The sequence below is a fragment of the Anomalospiza imberbis genome, unplaced genomic scaffold (genome assembly GCF_031753505.1).
Source record: "Anomalospiza imberbis isolate Cuckoo-Finch-1a 21T00152 unplaced genomic scaffold, ASM3175350v1 scaffold_52, whole genome shotgun sequence".
In the NCBI taxonomy this organism is placed as follows: Eukaryota; Metazoa; Chordata; class Aves; order Passeriformes; family Viduidae; genus Anomalospiza; species Anomalospiza imberbis.
The window spans coordinates 29,333-47,644 of record NW_027100130.1 but is presented as its reverse complement, the minus strand read 5'-3'; the positions used below and the strand labels follow the sequence as shown (position 1 = coordinate 47,644).

At 63.2% G+C, this 18,312-nt stretch overlaps 3 protein-coding genes across 3 annotated transcripts; 2 read left to right on the top strand and 1 right to left on the bottom strand.

Moving 5' to 3' along the window:
• Window positions 1-378: 378 nt before the first annotated feature.
• Window positions 379-1,647, bottom strand: LOC137467136 (G-patch domain and KOW motifs-containing protein-like). The gene is made up of 3 exons (XM_068178693.1): window positions 1,424-1,647; window positions 931-1,109; window positions 379-584 (listed from the first exon to the last, which is right to left on the bottom strand). Exons 1-3 carry the CDS (start codon window positions 1,618-1,620, stop codon window positions 391-393), a joined length of 570 nt encoding a protein of 189 aa, XP_068034794.1. The 5' UTR covers window positions 1,621-1,647; the 3' UTR covers window positions 379-390.
• A 5,211-nt stretch (window positions 1,648-6,858) lies between these two features.
• Window positions 6,859-15,605, top strand: MAGIX (MAGI family member, X-linked). Its single transcript, XM_068178623.1, has 5 exons — window positions 6,859-6,882; window positions 7,241-7,315; window positions 12,723-12,857; window positions 14,469-14,589; window positions 15,487-15,605. Exons 1-5 carry the CDS (start codon window positions 6,859-6,861, stop codon window positions 15,588-15,590), a joined length of 459 nt encoding a protein of 152 aa, XP_068034724.1. The 3' UTR covers window positions 15,591-15,605.
• On the top strand, window positions 12,982-13,875 carry LOC137467144 (scale keratin-like). Its single transcript, XM_068178700.1, has 4 exons — window positions 12,982-13,005; window positions 13,058-13,132; window positions 13,365-13,506; window positions 13,859-13,875. The coding sequence occupies exons 1-4, from the start codon at window positions 12,982-12,984 to the stop codon at window positions 13,873-13,875; spliced, it is 258 nt and encodes an 85-aa protein (XP_068034801.1).
• Window positions 15,606-18,312: the final 2,707 nt, after the last annotated feature.

Here is an 18,312-nt window from a genome sequence, read left to right as displayed (position 1 = left end):
CAGGGGGATTTCTGGGGGTCCCAGGGTGGGGGGCATGCCGGGGGTCCCAGGGGATGTTGGGGGTCCCAGGATGAGATCACTTTGGGGGTCCCAGGGGATGTTTGGGGGTCCAAGGATGAGATCCCTTTGGGGGTCCCAGGGGATGTTGGGGGTCCCAGGATGAGATCCCTTTGGGGGTCCCGGGGGATGTTGGGGGTCCCAGGATGAGATCACTTTGGGGGTCCCAGGGGATGTTTGGGGGTCCCAGGGCAGGGTCAGTCACTTTGGGGGTCCCAGAGGGTGTTCAGGGTCCCAGGGGGATTTTTGGGGCTCCCAGGGTGGGGGTCACTCTGGGGGTCCCAGGGGCATACTGGGAGGTCCCACGGGATGTTTGGGGGTCCCAGGGCAGGGTCAGTCACTCTGGGGGTCCCAGGGGGGTGTCTGGGGGTCCCTCTGGGGGTGGCTTACCGGCTGCGCCCCCGTGGCGACGTCCCTGTCCCTGTCCCTGTCCCCGTCCCTGTCCCCATCCCTGTCCGGCCGCTGCAGGGGGATGGCCATGGGGGGGCCGGGCTGGCCCGGGGGCTGCTCCTGGCTCTGCCGGGCCTCTGGGGGGCGGGGGGTGGTCAGGGGTCCCCCCAAACCCCCCCAGGACCCCTCTGTGGGCCAGGGGGGCTCAGCCAGGCCCCCCAAACCCCCCCAGGACCCCTCTGTGTGTCAGGGGGGCTCAGCCAGGCCCCCCAAACCCCCCCAGGGCCCCTCTGGGGGGAAGGAGGGGGGTCAGGGGTCCCCTCAAACCCCCCCAGGACCCCTCTGTGGGTCAGGGGGGCTCAGCCAGGCCCCCCAAACCCCCCCAGAACCCCTCTGGGGGGCAGGGGGGGGGTCAGGGGTCCCCCCAAACCCCCCCAGGACCCCTCAGGGGGGCAGGGGAGCCCCCCAGACCCCCGAGCTCACCCTGCAGCAGCTCCTGCACCGCCTGAGCCTCCACCGAGGGGGGGTCCGTGCCGGGGGCGGGGCCTGTGCTGGGGGCGGGGCCAGCGGCGGGGGCGCGGGGCGGCTCCGGGTTCCTCCAGCGCTGGGCCGGGATCAGGGGGATCACCAGCTCCTTCTTGGGGGGCGGGGCCGGCCGCGTGCTGGGGGCGGGGCCGCAGCGTTGGCCACGCCCACAGCCGCTGCACCGCCTTGTAACAAAAGGGGCGTTCCCGGACACAGACCACGCCCCCTCGCCAAGCCACGCCCTCGAAGCAGCCGCACGCGGTGAGCCCGTGCCCCAGGCCACGCCCCCTTGACCATATTTGAACACATCCTCAAGCCCCGCCCCACAAAGCCCCGCCTCCGCCGGCACCTGCGCTAAGCCCCGCCCACTGAAGCGATAGGGGCAACCCGACAGCGAAGCCCCGCCCCTCGACGCGAATGGGGGCGTGGCCCAGGCTGCAGCCCCGCCCACCTGAGCAGCTCGCAGCCCTCCACGGCCGTCAGGAAGTCGGTGTCGCTCTCGGTGTCACCGCCGGCGCCGGGCTCCGCGCAGGGTCCCGCGGGCAGCGGCCGCCGCCGCTCGGCCCTGCGGCTGAAGGCGAACGACACCGGCCCCGGGCCCTGCCCCGGCCCCGCGGCGCCTTCGGCCGCGCCATCGCCCGCCGCCATCTTCCGCCGCGGGGCCCTGTGGGAGAGAGCGCGATGGCCGAGCCGGACTACAACTCCCAGCAGCCTCTGCGCCGCCCACCGCCCCGCGGGCTTTGCGGACGCTGATTGGCGGAGCGCCCGCCTATCGGTGCTGGCGCCGCGGTCCGTCCCGCCCCCTCCCGGCGCGCTGCGGGCGCTGATTGGCGGAGCCGCCCGTCGCTCAGCCCGCGCCGCCGCCGCTCGCGCCCGCCGGCCTCGCGCGCGTTGCCGTGGCGACCCCGCGGCGGTACCGGGGGGGGAGGGGCACGGGGGGAACTGGGAGCACTGGGATGAACTGGGAGCACTGGGGGAGCGCGGGGGTGCTGGGGAGGGAGGAGCCGGCGGTCACTGGAAGGACGGTGGGGGCTCTGTGCTGGCGGGGGGCGAACGGGGAGCACTGGTTTGAACTGGGAGCACTGGGATGAAGTGGGAGCACTGGTTTGAACTGGGAGCACTGGGATGAACTGGGAGCACTGGTTTGAACTGGGAGCACTGGGATGAACTGGGAGCACTGGGATGAACTGGGAGCACTGGTTTGAACTGGGAGCACTGGGATGAACTGGGAGCACTGGTTTGAACTGGGAGCACTGGTTTGAACTGGGAGCACTGGGATGAACTGGGAGCACTGGTTTGAACTGGGAGCACTGGGATGAACTGGGAGCACGGGGATGAACTGGGAGCACTGGTTTGAACTGGGAGCACTGGGATGAACTGGGAGCACTGGTTTGAACTGGGAGCACTGGGATGAACTGGGAGCACTGGGATGAACTGGGAGCACGGGGATGAACTGGGAGCACTGGGATGAACTGGGAGCACGGGGATGAACTGGGAGCACTGGGATGAACTGGGAGCACTGGTTTGAACTGGGAGCACTGGGATGAACTGGGAGCACTGGTTTGAACTGGGAGCACTGGTTTGAACTGGGAGCACTGGGATGAACTGGGAGCACTGGTTTGAACTGGGAGCACTGGGATGAACTGGGAGCACGGGGATGAACTGGGAGCACTGGTTTGAACTGGGAGCACTGGGATGAACTGGGAGCACTGGTTTGAACTGGGAGCACTGGGATGAACTGGGAGCACTGGGATGAACTGGGAGCACGGGGATGAACTGGGAGCACTGGGATGAATTGGGAGCACGGGGATGAACTGGGAGCACTGGGATGAACTGGGAGCACTGGTTTGAACTGGGAGCACTGGGATGAACTGGGAGCACTGGTTTGAACTGGGAGCACTGGTTTGAACTGGGAGCACTGGGATGAACTGGGAGCACTGGTTTGAACTGGGAGCACTGGGATGAACTGGGAGCACTGGGATGAACTGGGAGCACTGGGCAGGAACTGGGAGCACTGGGATGAACTGGGAGCACTGGGATGAATTGGGAGCACGGGGATGAACTGGGAGCACTGGTTTGAACTGGGAGCACTGGGATGAACTGGGAGCACTGGTTTGAACTGGGGGATACTGGGAGCGTACTGGGAGCACTGGGAGGGTGCTGTGAGCATCACGGGGATGAACTGGGAGGATGCTGGGGCTGTTAGGGGAGGTACTGGGAGCACTGGAGGTGATACTGGGAGCACTGGGCAGGAACTGGGAGCACTGGGAGGCACTGGAGGTGATACTGGGAGCACTGGGCAGGAACTGGGAACACTGGGAGGCACTGGAGGTGATACTGGGAGCACTGGAGGTGATACTGGGAGCACTGGGCAGGAACTGGGAGCACTGGGAGGCACTGGAGGTGATACTGGGAGCACTGGAGGTGATACTGGGAGCACTGGGCAGGAACTGGGAGCACTGGGAGGCACTGGAGGTGATACTGGGAGCACTGGGCAGGAACTGGGAACACTGGGAGGCACTGGAGGTGATACTGGGAGCACTGGGAGGCACTGGGAGCACTGGGAGCACTGGAGGTGATACTGGGAGCACTGGAGGTGATACTGGGAGCACTGGGCAGGAACTGGGAGCACTGGGAGGCACTGGAGGTGATACTGGGAGCACTGGGCAGGAACTGGGAACACTGGGAGGCACTGGAGGTGATACTGGGAGCACTGGGAGGCACTGGGAGCACTGGGAGCACTGGAGGTGATACTGGGAGGCACTGGGCAGGAACTGGGAGCACTGGAGGTGATACTGGGAGCACTGGGAGCACTGGAACAACAGCAGCATTGCTGGGGGATACTGGGGGTAACTGGGAGGATCCTGGGAGGATGGGGGCCATACTGGGATGGTGTGGGCTGGACTGGGAGCACTGGGAGGACACTGGGAGAGCTGGGGGGGCACTGGGACAGGATGTGGGGAGCACTGGGGGGGTTAACTGGGAGCAACTGGAGAAACTGGTGGGGGCACCAGGAGGCAACTGGGGCAGATACAAAGGGCACTGGGAGGTACTGGGAGCACTGGGATGTTACTGGGAGCACTGGGGAGTTACTGAGTGGATACTGGGAGCATTGGGAGGTCACTGGGAGCACTGGGAGGTCACTGGTCCCCTACTAGTCCCTTACTGGTCCCTTACTGGTCCCTCACTGGTCCCTTACTGGTTTCTCCCTGGTTCCTCACTGGTCCCTTACTGGTTTCTAACTGGTCCTTTACTGGTTTCTCCCTGGTCCCTTACTGATTTCTAACTGGTTTCTCACTGGTCCCTTACTGGTTTCTCCCTGGTCCCTTACTGGTCTCTTACTGGTCCCTTACTGATTTCTAACTGGTTTCTCACTGGTCCCTTACTGGTTTCTCCCTGGTCTCTTACTGGTCCCTTACTGATTTCTAACTGGTTTCTCACTGGTCTCTTACTGGTTTCTCCCTGGTCCCTTACTGGTTTCTCCCTGGTCCCTTACTGGTCTCTTACTGGTCCCTTACTGGTTTCTCACTGGTTCCTCACTGGTCCCTTACTGGTTTCTCCCTGGTCCCTTACTGGTTTCTCACTGGTCCCTTACTGGTTTCTAACTGGTTTCTCACTGGTCTCTTACTGGTTTCTCCCTGGTCCCTTACTGGTCCCTCACTGGTCCCTCACTGGTCCCTTACTGGTCTCTTACTGGTCCCCTACTGGTTTCTCCCTGGTCCCTTATTGGTTTCTAACTGGTCCCTTACTGGTTTCTCACTGGTCCCTTACTGGTTTCTCCCTGGTTCCTCACTGGTCCCTTACTGGTTTCTCCCTGGTCTCTTACTGGTTTCTCCCTGGTCTCTTACTGGTCTCTTACTGGTCCCTTACTGGTCTCTCACTGGTCCCTTACTGGTCTCTTACTGGTTTCTCCCTGGTTTCTCCCTGGTCCCTTACTGGTTTCTCCCTGGTCCCTTACTGGTCTCTTACTGGTCCCTTACTGGTTTCTCCCTGGTCCCTTACTGGTCTCTTACTGGTCCCTTACTGGTCTCTTACTGGTCCCTTACTGGTCCCTTACTGGTTCCTCACTGGTCCCTTACTGGTCCCTTACTGGTCCCTTACTGGTCTCTTACTGGTCCCTTACTGGTTTCTCCCTGGTTCCTCACTGGTCTCTTACTGGTTCCTCACTGGTCCCTTACTGGTCTCTTACTGGTCCCTTACTGGTCTCTCACTGGTCCCTTACTGGTTTCTCCCTGGTTCCTCACTGGTCTCTTACTGGTTCCTCACTGGTCCCTTACTGGTCTCTTACTGGTCCCTTACTGGTCTCTCACTGGTCCCTTACTGGTTTCTCCCTGGTTGCAGGCCCCGCCCCCCCCATGCCGCCCCCGGAGGCGCCGCCCGGGCCCAGCGGTGAGGGGGGAGGGGCGGGGGGCGGGGCCGGGGTGTCCCCTCCCCCCGGGGGTCCCCGGTCCCCATCTTTGGGGGGTCCCTAACTGGTGGTGGTGGGGGTCCCTGACTGGTGTGGGGGTCCCTGACTGGTGGTGGTGGGGGTCCCTGACTGGTGGTGGTGGGGGTCCCTAACTGGTCTGGGGGTCCCTGACTGGTGGTGGTGGGGGTCCCTGACTGGTCTGGGGGTCCCTGACTGGTGGTGGTGGGGGTCCCTGACTGGTCTGGGGGTCCCTGACTGGTCTGGGGGTCCCTGACTGGTGGTGGTGGGGGTCCCTGACTGGTGTGGGGGTCCCTGACTGGTGGTGGTGGGGGTCCCTAACTGGTCTGGGGGTCCCTGACTGGTGGTGGTGGGGGTCCCTGACTGGTCTGGGGGTCCCTGACTGGTGGTGGTGGGGGTCCCTGACTGGTCTGGGGGTCCCTGACTGGTCTGGGGGTCCCTGACTGGTGGTGGTGGGGGTCCCTGACTGGTCTGGGGGTCCCTGACTGGTGGTGGTGGGGGTCCCTGACTGGTCTGGGGGTCCCTGACTGGTGGTGGTGGGTGTCCCTGACCGGTCTGGGGGCCCCTGACTGGTGCCCCCTCCCCAGTGAGCCTGGTGGTGGTGGTGGGGGTCCCTGACTGGTGTGGGGGTCCCTAACTGGTGGGGGGGTCCCTAACTGGTCCGGGGGTCCCTGACTGGTGCCCCCTCCCCAGTGAGCGTGGTGGTGGTGGTGGGGGTCCCTGACTGGTCCGGGGGTCCCTGACTGGTGCCCCCTCCCCAGTGAGCGTGGTGGTGGTGGTGGGGGTCCCTGACTGGTCCGGGGGTCCCTGACTGGTGCCCCCTCCCCAGTGAGCGTGGTGGTGGTGGTGGGGGGCTCCTGCGTGCTGCGCTACAGCCGCCCCCCCCCGCCGCCCCCCGGGCCGAGCCCCCCCCCGGGCCGGGGGCAGCGCGGAGCCCCCCGGGCCCGGCCCCGCGAGCGCGACCTGGTGCTGCTGCTGCGGGGACTGGGTGCGGCTACTGGGAGCACTGGGAGAGGGACTGGGGGGCACTGGGAGAGGGACTGGGGGGCACTGGGAGAGGGACTGGAGGGCACTGGGAGGGGATTGAGGGGTCTGGGAGCACTGGGGGGGACTGGAGACACTGGGAGAGGGACTGGGGGGCACTGGGAGGGGATTGAGGGGACTGGGAGCACTGGGAGAGGGACTGGGGGGCACTGGGAGGGGATTGAGGGGTCTGGGAGCACTGGGGGGGACTGGAGACACTGGGAGAGGGACTGGGGGGCACTGGGAGGGGATTGAGGGGACTGGGAGCACTGGGAGCACTGGGAGACGGACTGGGGGGCACTGGGAGGGGATTGAGGGGAACTGGGAGCACTGGGGGGGACTGAGGGGGATTGGGCGAGGACTGGGAGCATTGGGGGAGGGACTGGGAGCAGTGGGAGAGGGACAGGGGGGGACTGGGGGAACTGGGAAGGACTGGAATGGGGATTGTGGGCACTGGGAAGGTGATTCAAGGGACTGGGAGAGACTGGGAGGGATTAAGGCATACTGGGAAGGGCTGGGAGGGCAATTGGGAGCACTGGGAGGGAACTGGGAGGGCACTGGGGGCACTGGGAGGGCACTGGGAGCACTGGGCGGGCACTGGGAGGTTACTGGGGGCACTGGGGGGGCACTGGGAGGTTACTGGGAGCACTGGGAGGTTACTGGGAGGGCACTGGGAGGTTACTGGGAGGGCACTGGGAGGATGGGAAGGGCACTGGGAGGTTACTGGGAGCACTGGGAGGGCACTGGGAGGTTACTGGGAGCACTGGGGGGGCACTGGGAGGTTACTGGGAGCACTGGTGCACTGTCCCCCCCCCGCAGGCCCCAGGGCCCCCCCTGAGCCCGTGGCCGCCACCAGCTTTGTGGGGCCTGAGCCCCGGGACCTGCTGCCCGCCGGTACTGGGGGCACTGGGAGGGCACCGGGAGGGCACTGGGAGCACTGGGAGGGGGATTGGAGGCACTGGGAGGGCACCAGGAGGGCACTGGGGGCACTGAGTGGTTATACTGGGTGTTACTGGGCATTACTGGGAGCACTGAGCAGCTATACTGGGAGCATGGGTGTTACTGGTGGTTACTGGGAGCCCTGGGTGGCTATACTGGGTGTTACTGGTGGTTACTGGGAGCGCTGGGTGGCTATACTGGGTGTTACTGGTGGTTACTGGGAGCGCTGGGTGGCAATACTGGGTGTTACTGGTGGTTACTGGGAGCGCTGGGTGGCTATACTGGGTGTTACTGGTGGTTACTGGGAGCGCTGGGTGGCTATACTGGGTGTTACTGGTGGTTACTGGGAGCGCTGGGTGGCTATACTGGGTGTTACTGGTGGTTACTGGGAGCCCTGGGTGGCTATACTGGGTGTTACTGGTGGTTACTGGGAGCGCTGGATGGCTATACTGGGTGTTACTGGTGGTTACTGGGAGCCCTGGGTGGCTATACTGGGTGTTACTGGTGGTTACTGGGAGCACTTGTTGTTACTGACTGGTTATACTGGTGGTTACTGGTCCTTACTGGGAGCCCCTCTCTCCCCAGATCCGTTCCTGGGGAGCCCCAGCAGCGGGACACAGGTACGGACTGGGAGCACTGGGAGGGAACTGGGAGGGAACTGGGAGCACTGGGAGGGACTGGGGAGGGTGGGGATGCAGTGGCCTCATGGCCCTGGGGACTTACTGGTGTGTAACTGGTGTATACTGGTGTGTAACTGGTGTGTAACTGGTGTATACTGGTGTGTAACTGGTGTGTAACTGGTTTATAGGTGCAAAACCAGTGTGTAGCTGGTGTATACTGGCGTGTAACCAGTTCATACTGGTGTGTAACTGGTTTGTAGGTGCAAAACTGGTGTGTAACTGGTGTGTAACAGGTTATACTGGTGTGTAACTGGTGTGTAACTGGTGTGTAACTGGTGTATACTGGTGTGTAACTGGTGTATACTGGTGTGTAACTGGTGTGTAACTGGTGTGTAACAGGTGTATAGTGGTGCATAATTGCTGTGTAAATGGTCTATACTGGTGTGTACTGGTGTGTACTGGTCTATACTGGTGTGTACTGGTACATACTGGTGTGTACCGGTCTATACTGGTGTGTACTGGTTTATGCTGGTGTGTACTGCTCTATACTGGTGTGTACTGGTACATACTGGTGCGTACTGGTCTATACAGGTCTATACTGGTGTGTACTGGTGTGTACTGGTCTATACTGGTCTGTACTGGTGTGTACTGGTGGCAGGAAGCGGCCCCGTTCTGGGTGGAGCTGCCGGGGGGCCTGGCTGGGTTACTGGTGTGTACTGGTCTATACTGGTACATACTGGTGTGTACTGGTCTATACTGGTGTGTAACTGGTCTATACTGGTGCGTACTGGTGTGTACTGGTGGCAGGAAGCGGCCCCGTTCTGGGTGGAGCTGCCGCGGGGCCCGGCCGGGTTACTGGTGTGTACTGGTACATACTGGTGTGTACCGGTCTATACTGGTGTGTACCGGTCTATACTGGTGTGTACCGGTCTATACTGGTGCATACTGGTCTATACTGGTGTGTAACTGGTCTATACTGGTACATACTGGTGTGTACTGGTGTGTACTGGTCTATACTGGTACATACTGGTGTGTACTGGTACATACTGGTGTGTACTGGTCTATACTGGTACATACTGGTGTGTACTGGTACATACTGGTGTGTACTGGTCTATACTGGTCTGTACTGGTGTGTACTGGTGGCAGGAAGCGGCCCCGTTCTGGGTGGAGCTGCCGCGGGGCCTGGCTGGGTTACTGGTGTGTACTGGTCTATACTGGTGTGTTCTGGTACATACTGGTGTGTACTGGTCTATACTGGTGCGTAGTGGTGTGTACTGGTCTATACTGGTCTGTACTGGTGTGTACTGGTGGCAGGAAGCGGCCCCGTTCTGGGTGGAGCTGCCGCGGGGCCCGGCCGGGTTACTGGTGTGTACTGGTCTATACTGGTACATACTGGTGTGTACTGGTCTATACTGGTCTATACTGGTCTATACTGGTGTGTACCGGTCTATACTGGTACATACTGGTGTGTACTGGTCTATACTGGTGTGTACTGGTCTATACTGGTACATACTGGTGTGTACCGGTCTATACTGGTACATACTGGTGTGTACTGGTCTATACTGGTACATACTGGTGTGTACTGGTCTATACTGGTGTGTACTGGTCTATACTGGTACATACTGGTGTGTACTGGTGTGTACTGGTCTATACTGGTCTATACTGGTGTGTACTGGTCTATACTGGTCTATACTGGTGTGTACTGGTACATACTGGTGTGTACTGGTCTATACTGGTACATACTGGTGTGTACTGGTCTATACTGGTGTGTACTGGTCTATACTGGTACATACTGGTGTGTACTGGTCTATACTGGTGTGTACTGGTCTATACTGGTACATACTGGTGTGTACTGGTCTATACTGGTGTGTACTGGTCTATACTGGTCTATACTGGTCTATACTGGTGTGTACTGGTCTATACTGGTCTGTACTGGTCTATACTGGTGTGTACTGGTCTATACTGGTCTGTACTGGTGTGTACTGGTGGCAGGAAGCGGCCCCGTTCTGGGTGGAGCGGCCGCGGGGCCCGGCCGGGTTACTGGTGTGTACTGGTCTATACTGGTGTGTACTGGTACATACTGGTGTGTACTGGTCTATACTGGTACATACTGGTGTGTACTGGTCTATACTGGTGTGTACTGGTACATACTGGTGTGTACTGGTCTATACTGGTGTGTACTGGTCTATACTGGTACATACTGGTGTGTACTGGTCTATACTGGTCTATACTGGTCTATACTGGTCTATACTGGTGTGTACTGGTCTATACTGGTCTATACTGGTCTATACTGGTGTGTACTGGTCTATACTGGTGTGTACTGGTGTGTACTGGTGGCAGGAAGCGGCCCCGTTCTGGGTGGAGCTGCCGCGGGGCCCGGCCGGGTTACTGGTGTGTACTGGTCTATACTGGTACATACTGGTGTGTACTGGTCTATACTGGTCTGTACTGGTGTGTACTGGTCTATACTGGTCTATACTGGTGTGTACCGGTCTATACTGGTACATACTGGTGTGTACCGGTCTGTACTGGTACATACTGGTGTGTACTGGTCTATACTGGTCTATACTGGTGTGTACTGGTGGCAGGAAGCGGCCCCGTTCTGGGTGGAGCTGCCGCGGGGCCCGGCCGGGTTACTGGTGTGTACTGGTCTATACTGGTCTATACTGGTCTATACTGGTCTATACTGGTGTGTACTGGTCTATACTGGTGCGTAGTGGTGTGTACTGGTCTATACTGGTGTGTACTGGTGTGTACTGGTCTATACTGGTGTGTACTGGTGTGTACTGGTCTATACTGGTGTGTACTGGTGTGTACTGGCGGCAGGAAGCGGCCCCGTTCTGGGTGGAGCTGCCGCGGGGCCCGGCCGGGTTACTGGTGTGTACTGGTCTATACTGGTCTGTACTGGTGTGTACTGGTCTATACTGGTGTGTACTGGTGTGTACTGGTGGCAGGAAGCGGCCCCGTTCTGGGTGGAGCTGCGCGGGGCCCGGCCGGGTTACTGGTGTGTACTGGTACATACTGGTGCATACTGTCTGTACTGGTACATACTGGTGTGTACTGGTCTATACTGGTGCGTAGTGGTGTGTACTGGTCTATACTGGTCTATACTGGTGTATACTGGTGTGTACTGGTCTATACTGGTCTATACTGGTGTGTACTGGTCTATACTGGTCTGTACTGGTGTATACTGGTGTGTACTGGTGTGTACTGGTCTATACTGGTCTGTACTGGTCTATACTGGTCTGTACTGGTGTGTACTGGTGGCAGGAAGCGGCCCCGTTCTGGGTGGAGCTGCCGCGGGGCCCGGCCGGGTTACTGGTGTGTATTGGTGTATACTGGTGTGTACTGGTCTATACTGGTCTGTACTGGTTTATACTGGTTGTGTACTGGTCTATACTGGTGTGTAACTGGTCTATACTGGTGTGTACTGGTGTGTACTGGTACATACTGGTACATACTGGTGTGTACTGGTCTATACTGGTCTGTACTGGTTTATACTGGTTGTGTACTGGTCTATACTGGTGTGTAACTGGTCTATACTGGTCTGTACTGGTGTGTACTGGTGGCAGGAAGCGGCCCCGTTCTGGGTGGAGCTGCCGCGGGGCCCGGCCGGGTTACTGGTGTGTACTGGTCTATACTGGTACATACTGGTGTGTACTGGTTTATACTGGTCTGTACTGGTGTGTACTGGTCTATACTGGTGTGTACTGGTCTATACTGGTCTATACTGGTGTGTACTGGTCTATACTGGTCTGTACTGGTGTGTACTGGTGGCAGGAAGCGGCCCCGTTCTGGGTGGAGCGGCCGCGGGGCCCGGCCGGGTTACTGGTGTGTACTGGTCTATACTGGTGTGTACTGGTACATACTGGTGTGTACTGGTCTATACTGGTACATACTGGTGTGTACTGGTCTATACTGGTGTGTACTGGTACATACTGGTGTGTACTGGTCTATACTGGTGTGTACTGGTCTATACTGGTACATACTGGTGTGTACTGGTCTATACTGGTCTATACTGGTCTATACTGGTCTATACTGGTGTGTACTGGTCTATACTGGTCTATACTGGTCTATACTGGTGTGTACTGGTCTATACTGGTGTGTACTGGTGTGTACTGGTGGCAGGAAGCGGCCCCGTTCTGGGTGGAGCTGCCGCGGGGCCCGGCCGGGTTACTGGTGTGTACTGGTCTATACTGGTACATACTGGTGTGTACTGGTCTATACTGGTCTGTACTGGTGTGTACTGGTCTATACTGGTCTATACTGGTGTGTACCGGTCTATACTGGTACATACTGGTGTGTACCGGTCTGTACTGGTACATACTGGTGTGTACTGGTCTATACTGGTCTATACTGGTGTGTACTGGTGGCAGGAAGCGGCCCCGTTCTGGGTGGAGCTGCCGCGGGGCCCGGCCGGGTTACTGGTGTGTACTGGTCTATACTGGTCTATACTGGTCTATACTGGTCTATACTGGTGTGTACTGGTCTATACTGGTGCGTAGTGGTGTGTACTGGTCTATACTGGTGTGTACTGGTGTGTACTGGTCTATACTGGTGTGTACTGGTGTGTACTGGTCTATACTGGTGTGTACTGGTGTGTACTGGCGGCAGGAAGCGGCCCCGTTCTGGGTGGAGCTGCCGCGGGGCCCGGCCGGGTTACTGGTGTGTACTGGTCTATACTGGTCTGTACTGGTGTGTACTGGTCTATACTGGTGTGTACTGGTGTGTACTGGTGGCAGGAAGCGGCCCCGTTCTGGGTGGAGCTGCCGCGGGGCCCGGCCGGGTTCGGGTTCAGTCTCCGGGCCGGCCCCGCCGGGGTTTTCGTGCGGGGGCTGCGCGAGGGGGGCCCGGCCCAGCGCTGCGGCTGCATCCAGGTACGGGGGGCGCTGGGGGGCCTGGGGGGCCAAAGGGGCTGGGGGGGTCTGTGGGGTTCGGGGGGCTCTGTGGGGTTCGGGGGGCTCTGTTGGGTTGGGGGTCTCTATGGGGCTGGGGGTTTCTATGGCGCTGGGGTGTTTCTATAGGGTGGGGGGTTCTATGGGGCTGGGTGTTTATATGGGGCTGAGGAGGGCTCTAGGGGGGTCTATGGGGTTGGGGGTTTCTATGGGGTTGGGGGGGCTCTATGGGGCTGGATGTTTCTATTGGGCTGGGGGTTCTATGGGACTGGGGGGTTTCTATGGGGCTGGGAGCTCTATGGGGCTGGGGTCTCCATGGGGCTGGGGGGTTCTGTGTGGCTGGGGAGGGCTCTATGGGGCTGGGGGGCTCTGTGGGGCTGGGGTCTCCATGGGGCTGGGGGGCTCTATGGGACTGAGGTCTCCATGGGGCTGGGGGGCTCTATGGGGCTGAGGTCTCCATGGGGCTGGGGTCTCCATATGGCTGGGAAGGTCTCTGTGGGGCTGGGGGGCTCTGTGGGGCTGAGGTCTCCATGGGGCTGGGGGGGGTCTCTGTGGGGCTGGGGTCTCCATGGGGCTGAGGTCTCCATGGGGCTGGGGGCTCTATGGGGCTGGGGGGCTCTGTGGGGCTGGGGTCTCCATGGGGCTGGGGGGGTCTCTGGGGCTGAGGTCTCCATGGGGCTGGGGGGGTCTCTGTGGGGCTGGGGTCTCCATGGGGCTGAGGTCTCCATGGGGCTGGGAGGCTCTATGGGGCTGGGGGGCTCTGTGGGGCTGGGGTCTCCATGGGGCTGGGGGGCTCTGTGGGGCTGGGGTCTCCATGGGGCTGGGGGGGTCTCTGGGGCTGAGGTGTCCATGGGGCTGGGGGGGGTCTCTGTGGGGCTGGGGGTCTCTGTGGGGCTGGGGTCTCCATGGGGCTGGGGGGGGTCTCTGTGGGGCTGGGGTCTCCGTGGGGCTGGGGGGTCTCTGTGGGGCTGGGGTCTCCATAGGGCTGGGGTCTCCATAGGGCTGGGGTCTCTGTGGGGTTGAGGTCTCCATGGGGCTGGGGGACTCTATGGGGCTGGGGTCTCCATGGGGCTGGGGGGCTCTATGGGGCTGAGGTCTCCATGGGGCTGGGGGGGTCTCTGTGGGGCTGGGGTCTCCATGGGGCTGGGGTCTCCATAGGGCTGGGGGTCTCTGTGGGGCTGGGGGGCTCTATGGGGCTGGGGGGCTCTATGGGGCTGAGGTCTCCATGGGGCTGGGGTCTCCGTGGGGCTGGGGTCTCTGTGGGGCTGAGGTCTCCATGGGGCTGGGGTCTCCATAGGGCTGGGGGTCTCTGTGGGGCTGGGGTCTCCGTGGGGCTGGGGTCTCCATGAGGCTGGGGGGTCTCCGTGGGGCTGGGGTCTCCGTGGGGCCGGGGGGGGCAGTGAGGATTCTGCCAGGAGCTGGGGGGGCCCTGAGGGAACTGGGACAAACTGGGGGGGGGCCCGTGGGGGGGGTTCCTGTGGGGAGCGCGGGGGGGGGTGGGGTAGGGTTTGTGGGGGGCTTGTGAGGACTCTGGGGGGGTGGCCAGGGTCGGGGGGGGGGGTCAGTGACTTTCGGGGGTCCCTGGGGGGCCAGGTCAGTGACGAGCTCCTGGCCATCGACGGGGCCCCCACGGCCGGCATGAGCCACGCGCAGGCGCTGGCCCGCATCCGGGGGGGGGGCAGCCGCCTGCGCCTGCTGCTGCGCCGCCCCCACGGTGAGACCCCCACCCCCGGGACCCCCAAAATCCCCGCGGGGCCCCCCCAGCTCAGTGGGGACGGGGTGGGACTGGGTCTAGGGGAGACCCCCACCCCCCCAAAAAAAAACACAGCTGCACAAATCACCCCTCTGCCAGCACAGTGGTACAGCCCACTGCCCCCCGAAACACAGCGGGGTACCCCGGTGCCCCCCCCCAAATCGGGTGGTACAGCCCACTGCCCCCCGAAACACAGCGGGGTACCCCGGTGCCCCCCCCCAAATCGGGTGGTACAGCCCACTGCCCCCCAAAACACAGCGGGGTACCCCGGTGCCCCCCCCAAATCGGGTGGTACGGCCCACTGCCCCCCAAAACACAGCGGGGTACCCGGTGCCCCCCCCAAATCGAGTGGTACAGCCCACTGCCCCCGAAACACAGCGGGGTACCCCGGTGCCCCCCCCCAAATCGGGTGGTACAGCCCACTGCCCCCCGAAATATACTGCTATATCCCAGTGCCCCCCGCAAATCGGGTGGTACGACCCACTGCCCCCCAAAATATACTGCTATATCCCAGTGCCCCCCCCCCAAATCGAGTGGTACGGCCCACTGCCCCCCAAAATATACTGCTATATCCCAGTGCCCCCCCCAAATCGGGTGGTACGGCCCACTGCCCCCCCCAAACCACAGCGGTGTACCCCAGTGCCCCCCCCCAAATTCGGATGGTTCATCCCCCTGCCCCCCCAGCTCAGTAAGACAGCCCACCGCCCCCCCCCTCCCCCCACAGCGGCAGAGTGGTACAGCCCGGAGCCCCAAGCCCCTGCCCGGCTAAGGATGGGGGATGGGCGATGGGGGGAGGGGCGGGGGGTGTCCCTGCCCCGCCCCCCCCCCGGAAGTGACGCCCCCTCTTCCCCCCCCCAGGGCCGCCCCCATCCCCGCTGGCGCGGGGGGAGCTGCGGCTGCGCGTGGGCAGCTCCCCGCGGGGGGAGCCCTGCTTCTGCCTCGTGGGGGGGCTGCACCCCTGAACCCCCCCCCCCCACTGACCGGGACCCCCACACGTGGAAGGTGACGTCACAGCCCCCCCCCCGCACCCCGTTTTTTGGTGCTTTGGGGGGGTTCCCCCCCCCCCAAGCCCGGGGGGGGGGGCATTTCGGTGCCGCTGGTTTTTGCCCCATCCCCCCCCCGCGTCCTGGGGTCGCACGGAGATGTTGCCCCCCCCCCCTCCCCGTTTTGGGGGGTTCAATAAAGGTGGGGACCCCCCCCCCCAATCCCCCCGCCCCGCTCCGTCCGTTCGCGGCGCGCAGGGCGCTGCCCGCATCCGCTGAGTCACCCCAAAACCGAGAGCGGCCCCGGCGGCAAACGGCCCCGGGGACCCCCAGACCCTCCCCAGGCCCCCCCAGAGGCTCTCCTAGGGCTCCCCAGAGACCCCCAACGCCCCCCCCCCCCCCCCAAATCCCGGCACCCCCCCGGGCCCTGCCCCCTCTAAGCCCCGCCCCTCGGGGTCCCCTTCCCGCCGCCGTCAGGGGCTTCCCCCGCGCCAAGCCCCGCCCCCCGCCAATCGCAGGGGGTTCCCCCGCTCTAAGCCACGCCCACCCTCAGCTCCTCCTCCCAGGACCCCGACCCAATCATCGCAGGGGGTTCCCCGCTCCAAGCCCCGCCCCCCCCCCCCGGGACCCCCTCGCCGGGATCCCCCCCACTCACCGCGCGGTCACGTGATCCGAGGCCCCGCCCCCCTCCCCCGGGGCTCCCCCCCTCCATTCTCCCATGCCTAATAGGGGTTTCCCCCGCCGCCAGGCCCCGCCCACCCGCGCCCCCGCCAGCCAATCGCGTGCCGGCGCGCGCCCCCAGGCCCCGCCCCCGCGCCGTGCCAGCGCCCCGGCTCCCCCCCCCCCCCCCACCCCGTTCCCCCGTTCCCCCCCGCCGCCGCCGCCACCGCCCGCTCGGTGCCGCCCGGTCCCGCCATGGAGTCCAGCGGGGCCCAGAGCTGCCCCGGCACCTGCGTCGCCTTCAGCCGCACCCGCAAGGGCTGGTGCTCATCGGCGAGATCGTGAGACACGGGGGGCTCCGGGGGCTCCGGGGGAGGTGGGATACCCTCGGGGGGGGACACACCGGCACACATTTCGGTCCTGCTTGGGGCGGAGGGAGCACCGGGATGGCCCGGTCGCGGTGTGGAGGGGGCACGATGAGTCGGTGCCCGGTTCCTTTGGGGGTGAGGGGGGGACACGCCCGGCTGCTCATTCCGGGGGGCGGGAGGATGCGCGAGTCCCGGTGTGGGACCGGGGCAGCATGTCTGGGATCACCGGTTTTGGGGGGTTCGGGGGCAGCAGGACACCTGGTTCCCCATTCCGGGGGCACCCCGACACGTGGGTCCCCTATTTTTGTGGAGGGGTGTAGCAGGGGGATGGCGGGATCCCCGTTTTGGGCGTCAGGAGAATGGGTCCGTGCTTGGGAAGGGATCGGGGACACCGCCACATCCTGGGGGGGTCCCCATCCCGGGGGGTGCCCGGCTCTCGGAGCGCTCGGGCCGACACGTGGAGCGAGGGACCCGGGTCTCGGGGTGGGGACACCCCCGCAGAGTGTCCCCCGTGCCGGGGGACACCGCGGGCACCCGCTGCCCCCGCGCCTCCCGGTCCCGTTTCGGGCGCGTGGAGGGGCAACGCCCTTGGGAAACGGGGGTGGGGCGGGGCAGGGAAGGTGAGAAAGGGCGGGGCCTGGGGGCCCCGGTTTGAAAGCGGGCAGGGAGCCCGGATGTCCCTGGGTCCCTGCCCGGCGGAGAAGGGGGGGTTCGGGCGGTGCCCGGCCCGCCGTGCCAGCCGTTATTGCGCCAGCCCGGGCGGCGCCCGCCGCGTCACGGCGGGAGCGGCCCCTTTAAGGCACTGCGGGCGCCGCCCCTTTAAGAACCCCCAGCCCGGCGGGCCCCCACCCACGCCATCGCCCCTTGAAGGGTGGGTGTGGGGGGGGGCGCTGTTGTGCCGTTGCCATGGCGACCGTTGCCGGGAGACGGCCCCGCCCCGGCGCTCCCACAGCGGCGGCCTTGTCCCGGCACCCACGGGGGGCGGGGCCGGGATCCACGGGGAACCGGCAGGGGGCGCTATGGAAGGAGGGGGTCTATAGGGGACACCACAGCGGCCTGCTGGGGGCGCTATGGGGGGTTCTATAGGGGACACCACAGCGGCCTGCTGGGGGCGCTATGGGGGGGTTCTATAGGGGACACCACAGAGGCCCATTGGGGGTGCTATAGCACTCCCATAGGGGACAGCACAGCGGCCCGTGGGGGCGCTATGGGGGGTTCTATAGGGGACACCACAGCGGCCTGTTGGGGGCGCTATGGGGGGTTCTATAGGGAACACCACAGAGGCCCATTTGTGGCACTATGGGGGAGTCTATAGGGGACACCACAGTGGCCTGTTGGGGGCGCTATGGGGGGTTCTATAGGCGACACCACAGTGGTATGGAAGAGGCGCTTTTAGAGTCTTTAGGTGACAGCCCAGAACCTGTAGGGCCCTATAGGATAGCCCTCAGGATCCCTATAGGGACCACTATAGGCATTGCCGTGGCAGTCGTACATGGGGTGTGCATGCAGTGCTATAGGGGTCTCCGAATGCACCAGAGGGTCCCCGGCTGTCCCTATATATTCCTTTAGGGAGCCTGGCAGGAGCACACACAGGGCCTATAGGGCACACTGCACACATCCCATAATGGTAGGGTACATGTTGGGGGTCTCTATAGGGGCTCAGGGAGCCCAGG